Source organism: Lontra canadensis, unplaced genomic scaffold (genome assembly GCF_010015895.1).
Source record: "Lontra canadensis isolate GAN:19392208 unplaced genomic scaffold, GSC_riverotter_1.0 scaffold53, whole genome shotgun sequence".
Lineage (NCBI taxonomy): Eukaryota > Metazoa > Chordata > Mammalia > Carnivora > Mustelidae > Lontra > Lontra canadensis.
Genome location: NW_022631047.1, coordinates 9,302,706 through 9,320,451, shown reverse-complemented (window position 1 = coordinate 9,320,451; position 17,746 = coordinate 9,302,706). Strand labels below are relative to the sequence as shown.

The following is a 17,746-nucleotide window of genomic DNA, read 5'->3' as shown; positions in this document are numbered from 1 at the left end:
CTCAACGTGCACCTGGCACAGCCCTGTGCCCGCGAAGGTCGTTCAGTGCTGGCTGATGAACATGTCCCGGCCCGGCTGGCATGGACACACCAACTCTCCCAGATCTAAGAGCAAAACCAACATGCATTTGTCGATGGTGTTACCCACTTCTCGCCTAGCTACAGGGATCCTTGCCTGTTCATTTCTAACTCGGACGCGGCCACGCGGCTGCTGCACCAGTCACCACTCACTTCATAGTCTTCAGTGAGGAGATAGTCTTCTGTGATGTGGGGGCTAAGCACAGTGTAGCCCACTAGGTAGACAAGGCCCAGACTCAGGCGCCTGAGAGCAGGTATGGTGCTGGAAAGGAACAAGCAGGGTCACAGCGGGCAGAGCCTCGTCCCTTCACCCTCTGACCTTAATTACGCAGAGGAGTGTTTTCAGAGTGTGTGGGACAAGGCGCTCTCGGTGCCAAGCCAACAGTCCGTGTCAGGGAGAGGCAGCTCGACGGGGCTGGCTTCGAGGAGTGGTTAACGCAGGAGCCCGCCAGTCCCGGGGTAGGGCAGCGTGACAAGGGACCAGTGTGTGCAAGCCTGTGGGACCGCATGGCCTCGCCGGCCTTCTCTGGCCACACTGGGCCTGAAGGGCCAAGGTGGAGGACAGGAGAATGCCCGATTCTCAATCTGCTCCTTCCTACCCTCGCCGAATCAAGGCTCAGCCACAGGCCAGGCAACTTCTCAGGAAGGGGATTTTTCTGGTAACTTCAATTTTCTACTCTGATACGTGTATGTATGTGTGTGTGTGTGTGTATATATGTATATACATATATACATATTTTCATATATTTAACATCCCCACCCCCCAAGAAACAGAGAAAATGGGTTTTAAAGGCAGGGACATGGGTTTTAAAGGCAGGGACATGGCTGTTCAGGCAAAATCCTGTGGCATAAAAGTGAATTTTTATGTCTGTATTAGAGGGTCAGAATGGATGGCTGGAAGTAGCCTCAGCTGAAAAGGACCTGCTGGCCACAATGAGCAGGGATAGAGTGCCCATTACAACAGTCCTGCGCCTGCCGTGGCCCAGGCCTGTGAGCCAGGGCCACACTGGAGAACTTGGGCAGGGCTGGCCTTCTGGAAGTCGTCTAGAAGTGGCTTTGTATAAGGTGAGACACCTATACAGAGGTCTGGACCAAGAGGGCGATTTACCTGTTTGGTATCTTCCCTGGTGTGTCAGTCAGCTGTCCCTGCACCAGCTTCATGTAGTGGTTCATTGAGAACTGGGGTCCTACCAAGAAGGCCCCATAGAAGTAGGAGAAACCAGCAACTTCCAGCAGGGAAGGGACACCCCGTATGGCATATTTCTGTTGCTCGGAGGACAAGGAATTCTATGTCAAGAAGAGAAATGGTTCAGGATAGCCTTGCATCTCCCCTCAAGAGCCAGTCTGTGTGTTCCCCACCCTTGTACCCACAAAACCGGGCTTCTTCAGATAGCCGTCTCTTTGAGGGCATGGTATGGGGAAGAGGAGCCGCTTCACATGGAAATGAGGGGTAACTCAGCAACAGTTGACTGCTGCTTTTCCAAATGCCAGGCTGGCACTGATCTCTGGACTTTGTGCACGAGCAGGATCTGGGGAAATTAGATTTGTTGATCCTTGCTCAGTGCTCTCTGAACAGAACTCACACAGGCTGGGCAGGGGTGAGAGGCTCTGCTCCTGGCATCTGGGTGCAGTCTTTTGGTAGCAATAGCCTTTCTCCTTCCCTCTGGTTATATTCCTTAACCTCTCTGCCGAGGAATGGGTACTTACCTGATCCTTCCCTCCGTCAAAGTAGTCAACAGCCAAACCTGAGCAGAGAGAGAAGGCGTGGGTAGAGCAGAGGGAGGGCACTGAGGATGTGGCCTGTGGACTGAGTATAGCCAGGAGCAGACCAGAGGGCACACAGAGCAAGAAAGTTTACGGTGGGACGGGGAGGAGCCTAGGTGTAAACAGGGAAGGCAGCACTCACCAATCAGCTTCAAGGTCAGGACACAATGTGGCATTGTCCACTTGATATCGTAGTTGCCAGTGGCTGTGTAATAATATCCGGCAAGAAGGTAGGCCTGGTGGGGTGGGGTGGTGAGGGAAGAACTTAATTCTACCACCTGCTCCTGCTAGGGTTTATTTTCTCCCTGCTCTGAAACCCACTGTATTCTTTCATTTTTCCTTTATCCTGATCTCCTTAAAGGCTTATTTATGTACCTATAAATGAAAGAAACTGAACCCACAGAGGGGAAGAGACTTGCTCAAGGCTTCTTGGCCAAATGAGGGCAGAACGGAGAATTCAGAGCTTAGAGTCCCTGGCTCATTCCAAGCTGAATTCCTGTCTTGCCTTTAAGCGACACCCCTCATGGCCAGCCAGCTGGGCTAAGCCCGGTCAGCACCAAAGAACCCGAGCGGCCCAGCCCTGTGCAAAGGGGGTTAGCTGGTGCCCCTCCCTGGACGCAGGTAACATCTCAGCCCTGCCGTGTGCAGGTGGGACACTTGGTGCCTGTGAAAAGTGACCTCTCCGAAGTTGGGCTTTAAGTGATGCTGGGAGAAAGGACTAAAACTGGATCTCCTAGTTCACTTTGGCTGCACCACAGTCCCTGACCTCCCCGCTCCCCTGAATTGCTGTCCGCTGCGGCTGCGATGTGAGCAGCCCGCCATCAGAGCCAGCCCAGGGGGTGGCGCGGTTACCATCTGGAAGCAGTAGGTAGTGAGGACGGCGGTGACTGTGCGGCCCATTAGGCGGAGGATGAGAAACTGAAGCACAATGCAGAGCAGGGAGTGGTAGAGCTGATTTCCTGCAGGCAGAGGGGAGCGCAGTTTAGGCTGTGGTTGTCGGGGTTGTTTTTTTTGCATTCCCACCCTTCCTGAAACTTCTAAACACAAGAATTTAAAATTGACAGAAGGAACTTGGGTGTGAGGATTTTTTCTTTGAAAAGAGACTCATGGGGCACCTGGGTGGCTCAGTGGGTTAAGCCTCTGCCTTTGGCTCAGGTCATGATCTCAGGGTCCTGGGATCGAGCCCCCAGTCTGGCTCTCTGCTCAGCGGGGAGCCTGCTTCCCCTGTCTCCGCCTGCCTCTCTGCCTACTTGTGACCTCTCTGCCAAATAAATAAATAAAATCTTAAAACAAAAAAAAGTAAAAAGAGACTCAATGTTTTGGAGGAAGGGAAGGAAATGAATTGTATCAATAGAAGGGACTGGCAGGGAGTTACCGAGTTTCTGAATGTTTGAGCTAAAGGGGTGCTGCTGATGAGTGGACAGTGCTGGCAAGAAAATGAGGGGGTCTGGCCGAGGTAGCCGCTCTCAAAATATCATCTAGGAGAGGAATGTCCGTAAGAGGCGAATTAAGCTGTTCCTGAGCACACGAACCCTCTTTCAGCAAGCACAGCATTATAACTTCCCTATCCATCGGGTTCTCTGGAGAAACTCTGTTCAAGTCTGTTCCTTCCCGGGTTCTGGCCAGTCGCGATGCCACTGCTGAGTTTACTCACCAAAGTTAAAATAAGCAATTGAGAGGCCTGTAAAGGTGTGGAAGAGATGGATGAGGTAGGTGTCCTTGAAGAAAAGGTAACGCCGATAAACCACAGCCAAGGGGTAACCTAGAGGGGAAAAAAAAATCAGTGAGAGGGTGACCCATGCCTGATGCCCTCCTGGTTTTGTCTTAGAAGTTTAGCAGGCCTGAAATGCAGCCCAGAGTGCAAAACCCATACATTCTGTGGACATCGGCAAAGACGGTAACGGCATCCCCAAGAATCATTAGTCTCTTTGCAAACACAACTTTAAAACTGAAGATAGGAGTTTTACTCCCCAGACTAGGTGTTCCTTATAGCCAATTGAATATTGTTAGGAATTTTCTCTTGTGTTATTCTAAATGATTTAAGGAATTATTATGAGTGTCCAACGATGCCCAGGGACACTATTTTACACCTTTATGATCTATCTTATTTCATTACCTCATCTGTTAGCAGAATAAGATCAGCTTACTAAGAGGACAAAAGTAAATTCATGCCAGGCTGCAAAGTCGGATTCCTGCCTGCATATACATTTGCAGACCTCACCTACCGAGGTCTGGACATCAACTGTGTTATGACTCCGTGTGAATATCCTGGAAAAATGTTATCTACAGCTGTGATTCCCAGCACGGTCCCAGGGCCATGACTGAACTACAAGAGCTATCTTGGGCTGGGCTGAAAGCGGGCAAAAGGCGGCTTGCTGGATTAAAAAGGGTTAATAACATTTGGTATTCCTCAACTACAATGAGCCTGTTCCGAGGTTTTGCTACATGTTCCTAGTCAGTGTTCTAGCAAGAAGTCTGGCTCCCGTGCTCGGCAACACCCCTATGGCAGTAGTGTGTGCGTGCAAAGAACTGGAATCCTTGCGTCTTTCTGGAAGGACACCTCACCTATCCCATCACTGCATAAGTAGTGTTCATGGTTTACAGTTGCTGCAATTCTCGCTGTCAAATTATAGACTGCACTTAATTTTTCATGGGCAATACGGTGGGGAGCTTGGTGACCTCCACAATGCTCAGGAAAGTGTTATACCCAGAGAAAATGCTCAATTATTTATCAGGTGAACAAGAAGATAGATAATTGTGTTACATATTGGCCTATGTGCTTATAGTCTGTTTTCTCAGTTCCTGGGTGCTTATGCATCCTGTTTTTTGTTTTATGTTTTTATTTTCCCCCTCATGTAACAGTGTATCAACTATCTGATCTCCTTGGTGCCAAGATCTGCCCATGTTCTTGGACTGCTGTTCTCACTGTGGGCTAGGCTCTTTATCAGATTTACAGTTTCGTGCAAGTAGTTAGTTTTACAGATATCCTGTGCATCACCGGCTCATTCATTCGACACACGTTTGTTAAATGCCTACTGTATGCCCACTATTCTGTTTCTAGAGCATTTGATGGGGGAGGAGGTGGCATGGAACAGTTTATTTTCTCGCTAGCTGAGATGAAGTGATATAGGATTACTAGCTCAAGGGAGAGGGAGGCATCTATGACCCTTTCACAGTCAGATGAATGAGCAAAGAAAGAGGATTGAGTCTCACTACATATCACATGGGCAGAAATTTGGCAGGGACAGAGCAGCAGGTTAGCAGCAAGTTTTGCTAGGAACCAGAGCCAGGTACTAGAAAGTATATAGGATAGGGTCTGATAGCCTTAAATCTTTTGCTTTTTATTTTATTTTAAAGATTTTATTTGATGGAGAGAGAGCATGCACCCAAGGGGGCAGGGGTAGAGGGAGAAGCAAATTCCTCACTGAGCAGGGAGCCTGATGACCGTGGCCTCTGTCCCAGGACCCTGGGATCATGCATGACCTGAGCCGAAGGCAGATGCTTGACCGACTGAGCCACCCAGGCGCCCACAGGGGTATAAATGAATAGAAGCAATAAACAGGGTAGATCTCAGGATGCTTGGGTGGCTCAGTTGGTTAAGCATCTACCTTCAGCTCAGGTCATGATCTTAGGGTCCTGGGATCAAGTCCCCACATCAGGCTCCCTGGGGAGTTTGCTTCTCCCTCTACCTGCCGCTCCTCCTGACTGTGTTCTCTCTCTGACAAATAAATAAAATCTTAAAAAAAAATAGGGTAGATCTTAAATATCTAGAGTACTGATAAGTAAGTTCTACACAGCCAAGAGTTTACCTTTAGGCACGAGGACCTTTGACCAACTGGAAGCCCTAAAACCATTTCAAATGTTTGAAATTAAAAACAAAACAAAACAAAAAAATAAAAAACACAACACACACTACTCTGCTTCCTGAAGTTGAATATAACTTAATATTTTCTTGGGGCTCTGGGCCATAATTACTCTAGAGTACAGTCATGACCTACCGAGGTATGTAAACCTGTTTGCTCTCACCCTTGTGGGCACTCCACTGTCCGCATTCTGAATTCTTGTATCCATTTCTTAGCGCTTTTATGCCCCTTTCCTCGCTATTCGGGGATCAGGAGTCACTTCTTGAGCTTTTCTGTGTGCCTGCCAAAGACAGTTCCTTTCCCTATGTCTAATTTACCATAGCATCCCTTAGAAATCATAATTATGTTTTAAAGGTGTTAAAAAAAGATTTAAGAGCAAGAGTCTTGCGTGCTTTCCTTACAGACGCAGGGCACAGGCCTGGTGACATTTGTCCTGGCCCCTCAAGGCCCTTTTCTCCAGTTTTCAGGTATATGCAGGGGGTGGATGGGGGCTGTTGGGTTCCACACAGGTAAGTGAAGGGTTAGTGCACGCTAGTAAACACAGAAGATGGAGCGGTTGGCAGGAAAATGAGAAGGCAGGAGGCCAGGTTACCAAAAACACAGATCATCACGGAGAACAGCAAAGCCCAGGGTGAAACCGCAGAGAGGAAGAAGGAACTGTGCGGGGTGAGTTGCTGGGACAACCCAGAGCTGATTTTGAGTGTGCAAACACCAAGCCTTGGTCTTGGCTGCCGCTCAGCTCAGCAGGCTCTGGAGCCTGGCTGCCCCGCAGGGATGTGCTGTTTTGAGGAGAGTGTTGTCCTTCAAGCTGTTTCTGAGTCTTAAGGCTTTTCTGTGGGAGCCAGTGCTTAATATAATGGCTGTAGTCCCCAGAAGAATCTTTAAAAGCCAAAGAAAGGGCACCTGGATGGCTCAGTTGTTAAGTATCTGCCTACGGCTCAGGTTGTGATTCCAGGGTCCTGGGATTGAGCCCTACATCCGGCTCCCTGCTCAGCGGGAATCCTGCTTCTCCCTTTCCCACTCCCCCTGCTTGTGTTCCCTCTCTCGCTGTCAAATAAAACCTTAAAAAAAAAAAAAAAAAAAAAAAAAGCCAACGAAAGCACCTCCTCACTCACTCCCTGCCCTCGAGTCTGATTCTATAGGTCTGAGGGAAGGTGATGTTCAGCCAAGGTTAAGAAAGATTGCTTTACAAAAAATCCGAAGGCAGAGCAGCAGTCTGTACTAGGTCCTGAGAATAAAATTCTAAGCCTGTTGGGGCGCCTGGGTGGCTCAGTGGGTTGAGCCTCTGCCTTCAGCTCCAGTCACGATCTCAGAGTCCTGGGATTGAGCCCCACATCGGGCTCTCTGCTCTGCAGGGAGCCTGCTTCCCGCTCTCTCTCTCTGCCTGCCTCTCTGCCTACTTGTGATCTCTGTCTGTCAAATAAATAAATAAAATCTTAAAAAAAAAAAATTCTAAGCTTGTTGACTGGGAGTTATGGTCTTTCTTTTAAAAGCACCAAACAGAGGTTTGTTTTATAATGTTTTTTTTTTTTCTTTAAGATTATTTATTTGTCAGAGAGAGCAAGAGAGAGCACAAGCAGGGTGGGCAGAAGGCAGAGGGAGAAGCAGAACCCACACTGAGCAGGGAGCCCGACGCAGGACTCGATCCCAGGACCTTGTGATCATGACCTGAGTCGAAGGCAGACACTTAACCGACTGAGTCACCCAGGTGTCCTGTTTTTTTTTTTTCTTCTTTTTAAAAGATTTTATTTATTTATTTGAGAGAGAGAGATCACAAGAGAGGCGGGGTGGGGGGGTGAAGCAGGCTCCCAGCTGAGCAGAGAGCCCGATGAGGGTCTCAATCCCAGGACCCTGAGATCATGACCTGAGCTGAAGGCAGAGGCTTAATACACTGAGCCACGCAGGTGCCCCGAGATGTCCTGTTTTATAGACAGATTTATAGCTTCATTCAACTAGTGAATTTTCTAGATATCCTGTGGATCACTGGCTCATTCATTCCTTTGAGAAATGTTTACTCAACACCCACTAGTAACAGGTGCCCTGTTTATGAAACATACAAGAACTTACTTTGGTTATTCTGTAACCGTTTCTTCTTTGATTATTGTTTTAAAGAGGGGGCTTCAGAAACTTATCAGAAGATGCAGAATGCGATCTAACAAACATGCTAAACCCAAGGATCCCCAACTAGAATGGGAATGTTCCAATGGCAAAAACTAGGGCATCCAAAATACTGTGAACCTCAAGGCACACTGAACTGGGTCCTCGTCAGAGGCACAAGGAGTCTCAGAGGATCCCAGCAGCATTCTCCAGCTAGTCACTGGATGTTTACTGGGGTCCAAGTGCCAGCTGAGTCAGAAACTGGGATCTGTCACGACCTAGATTGCTCATGGCACTCCTGATTCTCTGTATACTAGCTGTGAAATTACTCATGAATCCTACAGGTTCCAAAGTTTCATTTGAAGAAAGAGAAATAAGCTGTTTACATTCCAGTCTGATACGTTTCTTTGAACTTTCAACCTGTATAGCTATTTCTGGACTCGAGGAATAGGATATGACCCTGTTTGATCACAGCATTTTTGGCAAGTGTGGGGGAGAAGAAAGGATTAGACAGAACTGCTGTGTGTTGGCTTAGCCCGACACTAACACCAAGTTTTGTCAAAAGAGACGACCACCTCAAACACCATGCGGAGGGCTGACACGACATCCACAGCGTACCGTAGGGGTGTTCAAACATTTTGGTCTTGGGACCACTTAAGGCTCTCAAAACTAACCGAGGACTTCAAATGACATCTGTCAGTGTGGATGCTATCTATTAATATCTCCTGTGTGAGAAAACAAAACGAAGAAAAATGTGAAGTATTTAATTACTAATTCATTCAAAAACAGTAAATGGAAGACTTTGTAAGTAACATACGTCTAATGAAAACAACTCTATTTTCCAAAACAAACCAATAAAGCCATTTAATGAGAAGCATGGCACTCTTTTACATTTTTACAAATTTCTGGCCTTTGTCTGGCTCAGTAAAAGATAGCTGGGTTCTCAAATCTGCTTCTGCATTTAGTCTGTTAATATGTTGTTTTTGTTAAAACATATGAAGAAAATCTGGCTTTACACAGATATACAGTTGGAAAGAGAATCTTAATAGCCTTTTCACATTGTTTTGAATATGATTCTTTGATACCATACCAAAAGTAGTTTCTTAAAGGTTAAACTGGTTAACTTTCTGGTTAACTTTCCATGCTGTTACATTAAAATCCATTGGCCCCTCATGTGCTTTTAATGAACCTTTTACCCAGGCGTGATTTTTATAACACCATGGACTGGTCATTTAGAAAATACTGGTTCACTGAGTTAGGCAGATCTCCCAAATATTGACCTCTGTTGTTAGAATACGATATCAAAAAAATCCTATTTCTCAGTATTACCACTGATTTCCAACAGCCAAGTCTTTATATATAGGGAAGTTGTCAAGATCCTGGTGATGGATATAACTTTACCTGTTCCAGTCCCCAGACTCTGGGAGGCACTGGGGTTACTTTCTTGTCTATATGGACTGTCTACTCTGGGGATTGAATACAAATGGAGTCATATAATATGTAGACTTTTATGTCTGGCCTTTTTCACTTAGTATAATGTTTTCAAGGTTCATTTATGTTGCTGCACATATTAATACTTCATTAATTTTTTTTTTGAGTATAGCTGACACACAATATTCTATCAGTTTCAGGTGTACAACATAGTGATCCAACTCATCTCCATGTGAAGCTATGCTCCCAGTGCATTATTCTTTCTTTATGGATGAATAATATTCCTCTGTATGGATATACCACATTTTACTTATCCTTTTAATAGCTGATGGACATCTGGGCTGTTTCCACTTCTTGGTTATTACTGAATAAATGGGACATTCGTGTCCAATTTTACGTGTGAACATATATTTTCTGTTCTCTTAGGTATATATATACCTAAGAGTGGGTCTCTCCGTCCTTTTACCCTCTAACGCTGCACCTCAGTTGGAGGTGTAGACCAGTTTTTCAAATTTGCCATTTGTTGTGGACCAAACTTCCCATTTGTTGTGGACCAATACAAAGTCACAGGCTACAAAAGTTCCTAAACGTTTGCTCTCACTTTCTCACCTTGCTTTGACTGGCAAAGGGTGGCCGGCTATAATCTGAATAGATTGCACTGATGACTATTTTCTATTTCAATGAAGGCTGTTTTTCTGGCTCCTCCTAATTATGGCTGATTTCCAGGATTCGGTGTTGACCCTGCACCTTGTCGGTGACACTGCCTCTCTGGAAACTGCACTACTCTCCTGTGCCTTAATACAATGTTCATGCCAAAGACAAACACATCTTCAGCTTTAATCCTAACTTCTCAAGTTTCAGTTCCCCATTTCCTACTTCCTGGTGGGGCATTCTTAGTTTGGTATCTCATACCATCTAAAACACGGTCTTTAGGAAAACACCACTTCCCCCCTACTCAGCCTTCTCTTGGCTGCTTTTTTTTAATTTATGGGGCTACCATTCTCCAGGTCACACAACCACATTCAAAAGCCTGAAGGTGTCTTGTCTCCTTCCCGTCCTTGGGTCTCGACATCCCTCTTTTCCAATGTCTACCCCTCCTTTGCTTTCTGTACTATGTTCAAGGGGAAGGCCTTTAAGCACTCGCCCTTGAACTCCTGCTGCACTTGAATGCTGGCTGTGACCTCCCACCTGATCTCTCCCACAGCCTGAGGCTGCCAGCCACCCTCCACCAGAGTACTCTTCTTTCTACTCATGCTCAGAAAACAGTGACCCCCCAAATGACTACTCACCAGAGGACAGTCCCTAAGCCCAAGACTCAAGGTCTATCTTCTAAACTACATTTCTAGTTTCTCTGCTGCAGCTAAAACCGATCTGCTAGTTTTTGCCCCAACATGTCTTACGTCTTTTGTCTCTAGACCTTAGGTCACACCAATCCCTTTACGTGGAACACCTTCTCCAACCACTCCTCTACCAAGTGAGGTCCTACCCGTTCTCGGAAACCCAGCTCAAGTGCTTCCTTCTGTATGGCTACCCTCAGACCACAATGAACCCATGGCCCCCTGTATTACAGATTCATACCTTATATACATGGCACTTAGTAGGACTAAGACTCGTTTGGCAAATCATTATATATTAGAATATGCCACTCCTTACATTTTTGTTTTATATTACACTTTTTACATGTTCAATCTCTTTTCCTCAAGGCCTATGTCTTTGAATTTCCCATAGCACACTAACCTATATACTTGATTTTTTGTTTGATCGATCAACAGTAATGGACACAGTAATGGACTGAAGCATCGGTTTCCTCATCTGTAAAACTGGGGATAGTACCTGCCTCAGTGAGTTTGTCTAAGGACTAAGGAAGACAATGCATATAAGGTAGCTAGCATAGTGCTAACTATTGTAGGTGGTCAAAGACTTATACAAATACACATTCACAGAGAGTGAGAGGGAGGTAAATGGGACAAACTTTGTTTTCCAAACACCTTCTTTCACCTTCCTGCTAATGGCCTTTCCCACCCCTTGTCTCCCCAGACCCTTACCATACTCCTTAGCTCAAATTTCTTTCTCTCTCTTTTTTATTTTTTAAAAAGGGGCACCTGGGTGGCTCAGTCGACCTGCCTTCGGCTCAGATCATGTTCCAGGGGTCCTATGATTGAGCCCTGCGTCAGGCTCCCTGCTCAGCGGGAAGCCTGCTTCTCCCTCTCCCACTGCCCCTACTTCTGTTCCCTCTCTCGTGTGTCTCTCTCTGTCAAATAAATAAATAAAATCTTAGAAAAAAAAAAAGTTAGTGGGAAGAAGAGCAGGCCTTTTCTGAGAAATTCTGGGGCAAATGGGTATCAGAGCTTCTGAATCTAATCTTCATTCCATGTGACAACCAAATGACTAAGGGATTTCCTTTCCATCTGCATTTCAGAAGAAGATTCATAGCATATTTATTTTATAAGGATACTGACTTTGGCTTGCCAAAGAGCACTCTTTCCAAAATGCAATGCTGAATAAAGGCGCTGGATGGTTGGAAGAAGGTGGACGTTGGAGTGAAGACAGATCTTGGTTTGAATCCCCATTCTGCTACTTACTAGCTGACATCTCAGGCTGGTTGATCGTTAACCTCGTAGTCAGTTTCTGTTAACCTTTTCGTTCCTCAGCACAAGGAGTATCTAGCTTAGGGCTTGTATATTAAGCCTGGTACATATCAGGTGCTCAGTAAACACGAGACTGCCCCACACCTGCTTTAGTGGTGAGGGGACCAGTGATCTTGTCCAGTCGCACCCGTTTGCCGATGTCTCCCAAATTTTCGTCTTCTGCCCAGACCTCTCCTCAGGACCCCACACTGGTATGGACTACTCAACACTTTGAGAAGGCACATGCCTAAACAGATACCTCAAATCCAACAAGCACTGCTGCCTTACCTTCCTCACTGAAGCTGCTCCTCCCCTTGGCCTGCCCCATTTCAGCAAACGGCATCTTAGCCTTTGTTCCCTTAGGACTGAAACCAGGCAACTTTGCCTCCATTCTTGACCTGCCCCCGTTCTGGCCTCAACCCAATCAGTCCACAAATCCTGTCTGTCTACCTTGAGAGTAAACCCAGAATCTGGCCACCTTGACCCCTGGTCCAAGCCAACACCACTTCTGGCCTGTGTTACCATATAGCTCGCTGCCTGACTCACCTCTCGCTTCTACCGTAACACAGCACCCGCAAGGCCTCTATTCTAAGTTAGATCAGCTCATTCCTCTGCTCAAAACCCTCAGAAGGCTTCCAACCTCACTGAGCAAAAGCCAAAATCCAACCAGAACCTACGGGATCTGTTTGCCCTTCCCAGGCCGAGCTTTCTCTGACTCATCTCCACCACTCTGCCCCAGCCAAAGCTCTCCCTTCTGGGTAGTTGGGCAGGTTCAACCCAGAGCCACCACCTTAACAGGTTCCTCGCCTGAAATGCCCTTTGCACAGATAAGCTCAAGCCGCTCAGGTCTTTACTAAAATGTCACCTTATCAGTGAGGCCTTCCCTGACCTTCCTATCTAAAACTGCACATGCTTCCCCCCAACCTTCACCCGCCACCAACACATACTTCCTGTTCTCTGCTTTACTTTTCCTTTTTCCCCTTAGCACTTATTAACTGCTTTTTTACACACTGTGTTTTATTTATTTACCAGTCTTTGGAAGTAGGGATTTTTGTCTATTTTTCCCCCCTGCTGTACGCCAGGGCTTAGCACAAATCCTGATACAATAAAGATCTCAAAAATATTTGTTGAATGGGTGAGAGAACGAAAGAATGAATGAGGGAATATTCTGTTCTCTAGGCTGTCAATAAAATATTGATTAAGCAGCCATTATGTGGTCAGCACTGCATTAGGCCAAAAGGGGGCTGTGGCAGAATTAGAAGAGGTTTTTTAACTCTTTTTTTTTTTTTTTAAAGATTTTATTTATTTATTTGACAGACAGAGATCACAAGTAGGCAGAGAGGCAGGCAGAGGGAGAGAGGTGGAAGCAGGCTCTCCGCTGAGCAGAGAGCCCGATGCAGGGCTCGATCCCAGGACCCTGGGATCATGACCTGGGCCGAAGGCAGAGGCTTTAACCCACTGAGCCACCCAGGCGCCCCTAAGTTTTTTAACTCTTAAGGAGCTTTTTAGAGACAGAGAGAAAGGAGGTACCAAACACTGATGTTGTCTATGTGTTACACAGAACAGCCAATGCTGGAGAAGTTAGAAAGGAGAGAGAGCAATAAAGACCAGAGCAGTCAGGACGAATTAGTTAAGGAAGATAGTAATGTGGACACACGGAGATAGGAAAGAGCCTGGAAGAGTCACTTCAAGAGGGGCCCGCTAGCAGAGGGGTAATACAGCATAACAGAGCAGACAGGAAGGTTTGGGAAACTGGGCAGAGTCTGAAACTGACACAATAGGAAAAAAAATATCCATAGAATTGACTGGATGTGGGGGACAATGGAAAAGGACAAATTGAAGATGAGTGAACCACTGTGACGGTCTTCCGGAGTTTTGCTGGAACGGCCCCTAAAATTGGAACAACTCTCTATCCCCTGTCATATTTTTAAGTCACCATCTGTCATTGACAAGCTTAAACAAGAGCAAATGATGTAGTTTTTTTTTTCTTTCCTAAGTCCGTTGAAGCTGTGCTGTACATACACATGGAAAATGTCTGGCCAATGGAAGGCTAATCGGCTCAATCAGACTTCCTGTTGAAAGAGGTCTAAGCTCATTTTTAAGTTCCAGTAAACATGTTCATATGTTCTCCTCAGAATGACCATCTTATTTCCGAATTCTAGTTTTAAGATGGGTAGATACAGTTGCCGTGAATTTGTCACCTAGATAAGACAAGATAATATATGCTCATGCTGTATATTAATTATACTTAATAAAAATAACTAAGGGGCGCCTGAGTGGTTCGGTCGGATAAGTATCTGCCTTCGGCTCAAGTCATGATCTTGGGGTCCTGGGATCGAGAGCCCTGCTTCCGACTCTCTGCTCAGGCAGGGAGCCTGCTTCTCCTTCTCCCTCTGATGATCTGCCCACTTGTGCTCCCTTTCAAATAAATAAAAATCTTAAAAAAAAGAATAATTAAAAAAAATAAGGGGCTGCTCCTCTTTGCTTTACTTTTGTGGCATCCTGTGAGATTTTTATACTGTGGGGCAACTTACTATGCCTTTTTTCTCCTTGTCTAAGGCCTAAAGGGTGACTTTAAGGTAGTCTGGAAAGGAGCGTCTTTGGAGCAGTCTCGAGCACATCTGTTTTAGACAAGAGCACATATGGAAGCTGCAAATCTAGAAACTGATTCCTTATCCATGCCCACGTACCCCCTGGAAAGTCTTTGTGTACCCCTAGAGTACACATACCCCAACATGAAGACCCCTGACCTTGAGGTTTCCCTTCTGGGAAGTTAAAAAGAAGGCAGTACCACTGACAGAGACACAAAGACTGGAGGGGGGAAGCTGGCTCTGGTGGTGCTGCTGCTGGTGAGAGCTGGAGCCCAGGAAAAAGATAAGCTCTCCCCGGGACAGGCCACGAAACACAGGCGGGCCAGAGGCGGAGTCTTGGAAAATGCCTGTAATTCAAGGCAGTGGAAGCAAAAGAAATGGAGATAACAGGAAAATAAGGAGGTAAATCAGGTTGGTGGACACGTGAGAAAGGAAAAAGTATTTTAGCAGGAAAGGAATTTAATCACACCAGACCTTACAGAGCCCAGGGAGGGTGAGGAAGAGGATAAGGTCACTGAAGTCACAGTGACGTCATTAGGAACTCGGCAATGGCAGCAGCTTGATGGATGTGGAGACCAGGAGAAGGTGGCCAGTTAAAAAGGCAGTGAGCAGAGTGGCTCAGTGGGTTAAAAAGGCAGTGAGTGGATAAAGGGGAAATGCAGGCCGGATATGAAGGTTATCAGTGTGAGAAGTTTGGCAATAGACAACTGGCCAGAGAGCATGGCTGCTGAGTGAAGGGAACCATTCCTCAAACAGAGGCATTCTGTCCACTCATATGTTTTCTGGAAGAAAGCAGTAGAGTGGAAAGGAGACTGCGTATGCCACAGGCGGAAGGATTTACCTCAGAAAGGAGGAAAGAACCCTGGCTCTTTCCCTGAGGCTGGAAGGCCAGGAGAAGAAGCCGGCAAAGAAACATGGAAGGCGGAGGCTGAAGTTCATGAAAAGAACCTTAATCTCCTGGGCACCTGGGTGGCTCAGTGGGTTAAGCCTCTGCCTTCGGCTCAGGGGTCGTGGTTGCAGGGTCCTGGGATTGAGCCCCGCATAGGGCTCTCTGCTCGGCAGGGAGCCTGCTTCCTCCTCTCTCTCTCCCCGCCTGCCTCTCTGCCTACTTGTGATCTCCGTCTGTCAAATGAATAAATAAAATCTTAAAAAAGAACCTTAATCTCCTCAGTGAAAGGGGTGATGGGGCCATTCTTGGGAAGAACAATGTGACCGGGGGTGGGTGGGTGGAGGGGAAACACAGCCCATTCCGGGGCATCAATCGCCCAGAGGTGCGTCTCTTCTCCTTGGGAAGGTTACTGAAAACCGCAGGGGTCAAGTCCGCGGCTGTAAAACATTTCTCCTTCTCCAGAATTTCGAAATTCCATAGGAATACGGGGGAGTGCTTGGACTTCTGACTGAAAACATCACTGCCAGTTCACGCCTATCCTTGTCTGAACAGGATCTGCTCCAGCTGGGGCACTGGTGGATGGCACGTCTGCTCTACCAGAAGTTTCGTAGAAATGATTCCAAGCAATTTAACTGGTAAGTAACTTCATTATATGAAAACAAATAAATCATACACAACAGAACTTGCAGCTGGCCTGTATCTTAAAGACACAACATGCGACCTCAACGGCGTTTGTCTGAACAGCCACTGTTTGCTAAGGATGCCGGAGCCCACGAGCACACATTTCCTGCATTTTCCACCACGGTCTACGTGGAACTGTCTGGGAGAAAACTTAAAGATTTTATTTATTTATTTATTTGTCGGAGAGAGAGAGAGAGAGAGGGAGCACAAGCAGGCAGAGAGGCAGGCAGAAGTGGAGAGAGAAGCAGGCTCCCTGCTGAGAAGGAGCCCGATGTGGGACTCCATCCCAGGACCCTGGGATCGTGACCCAAGCCAAAGGCAGCAGCTTAGCCGACTGAGCCACCCAGGTGTCCTGGGAGAAAACTTAAGAAGCTCCACTTGAAATCTATGCTTTTAGGGCACCTGGGTGGCTCAGTTGGTTGAATGGGACTGCCTTCAGCTCAGGTCATGATCCTGGAGTCCCAAGATCAAGTCCTGCATTGGGCTCCCTGCTCAGCAGGGCAGGAGGAGGGGAGGTCTGCTTCTCCCTCTGACCTTCCCCCTCTCATGCTCTCTCTCTCTCAAATAGATAAATAAAATCTTAAAAAAGAAAAAAAAAATCTATGCTTTTACTTCCTTTTCTTCAGATTCAGAGGAAGATGTCTCTCCCTCCTCTTTAAATATCTCCTCCTCCCCTTGGGTCCCGATCCTTGGAATTCTACCCATCTCAGTCTTTCCGCAGAACTTCCCTTTCAGTCTTTCTTGCTAGCTTTCTTATTCTTTCCTTTTTCCTTTATTATTGTCACTGACACCGGTTAATATCGAGGAACCTTTACTGAATTCTTACTACAAGTCACGCACTGAGTTAAGCACTTTACACGCATTATCCCACTTAATCCTCAGAACTATTTGAAGTAAAAAATAATATTTCTGTCTTCAGTGTCTGAATGAGCAAAAACACATCAAAGCAGTTAGATAACCGGTCTGTGCTGATCAGTGAGTAACTGACGCAGTTGGATGCTAACTCTGGTTTCAACTCTAGGTCCATGATTTAAGTAAGCCCCTAGCAAATGACCTCCCCTACCTTCAAACAGCACAGGCTCTTGGTTTTCCCCTTCTAGCCACCCGCCCACCTCTGTCCCTTTGCTGCTGCTTCTGGCTACTGTTCAGTTCCACTTTGTCTTTTTGTTAATCTCCTAGAATCATGGTTTAACTCATTGTCTCTATTTCTTTTTTTTTAAAATTTTATTTATTTGACAGAGATCACAAGTAGGCAGAGAGGCAGGCAGAGAGAGAAGGAGAAGCAGGCTCCCCGCCCAGCAGAGAGCCCAATATGGGGCTCGATCCCAGGACCCCAGGATCATTTCCTGAGCCGAAGGCAGAGGCTTAACCCACTGAGCCACCTAAGTGCCCCTTTGTCTCTATTTCTTGTCTACCCCTTTCTTTCTCAGCCTTCAGCACTGCTTTTAAGGATTGTTTACTGACAAGATTATGGCAACTCTTTGGAATTTCTAGTTACAGATGGCTGAAAAAAACCCGTTTCATCCTTATTTTACCTGGATGTTGTAATTTTTCTAGACTATGGAAGGTTACCATGGATAATGGGTATTTTGCTTTGGGCAATACTGAAAGGCCATACTGGAAGTACCTATCAAATTTCACTCAAATTTTTCTAAGAATCCCAGACCAGAATATAAAACAGGACTGCTTTCGAACCTGGCTTATTTGTAATTTTTGTTTTGTAGTT

General features: G+C 46.3%; 1 protein-coding gene across 1 annotated transcript in view; it reads right to left on the bottom strand.

Moving 5' to 3' along the window:
- LPCAT3 (lysophosphatidylcholine acyltransferase 3) overlaps positions 1–17,746 on the bottom strand; it is a 37,985-nt gene that overhangs the window by 2,945 nt on the left and 17,294 nt on the right. The window contains exons 2-7 of the mRNA XM_032874701.1: positions 3,496–3,603; positions 2,694–2,800; positions 1,984–2,077; positions 1,785–1,822; positions 1,186–1,364; positions 231–339 (exon numbers count right to left, since the gene is read on the bottom strand). Coding sequence (XP_032730592.1) covers positions 231–339; positions 1,186–1,364; positions 1,785–1,822; positions 1,984–2,077; positions 2,694–2,800; positions 3,496–3,603 — 635 coding nt within the window. The remainder of the gene's footprint in view (positions 1–230; positions 340–1,185; positions 1,365–1,784; positions 1,823–1,983; positions 2,078–2,693; positions 2,801–3,495; positions 3,604–17,746) is intronic.